Raw genomic sequence first — 446 nt, forward strand, 5'->3', positions numbered from 1 at the left:
TGCAGGGCAGCTCTTCGTGCATGCAGATGTCCCCCCTCCTCTACTAGCCCCAGAACAGCAGCAGCAGCAGCAGCAGCAGCAGCAACAGCAGCAGCAGCAGCAGCGCAGTAGCGACCCCACGGTCCTTCCTGGTGTCACGGCGAGGGTCCATCGCAGAGCAGGAGCAGCAGCAGCAGCAACAGCAGCAACAGCAGCAGCAGCAGCAGCAGCAGCAGCAGATGAGCCAGAGGAGCTGATTCCCTCTGTCCCCCCAACTCCGCACGCTGCCCAGCAGCAGCTGCGGCTACGGGGCTTAGCTTCTCCTTCAGCCCCAGCAGCAGCAGCAGCAGCAGCAGCAGCAGCAACAGCAGCAGCAGCAGAAGGAGCACATCTGGCTCTCGTGCTGCAGCAGGTGCAGCTGCTGCAGCCCCAGAGCAGCAGCCTGCTGCTGTTTGCATGCAGACTCA

The 446-nt window shown here is 63.5% G+C and overlaps 1 protein-coding gene across 1 annotated transcript in view; it reads left to right on the forward strand.

The window, feature by feature from the left end:
• The window catches only part of EMH_0019960 (uncharacterized protein), a gene marked incomplete at both ends in the record, with an annotated part of 5,908 nt that overhangs the window by 3,229 nt on the left and 2,233 nt on the right, over positions 1-446 (forward strand). The window contains one exon of the mRNA XM_013501467.1: positions 1-391. Within this exon, the coding sequence (XP_013356921.1) occupies positions 1-391 (391 nt within the window). The remainder of the gene's footprint in view (positions 392-446) is intronic.

Source organism: Eimeria mitis, genomic scaffold, assembly GCF_000499745.2.
Source record: "Eimeria mitis Houghton genomic scaffold, Emh_scaff693, whole genome shotgun sequence".
Classification (NCBI taxonomy): Eukaryota; Apicomplexa; class Conoidasida; order Eucoccidiorida; family Eimeriidae; genus Eimeria; species Eimeria mitis.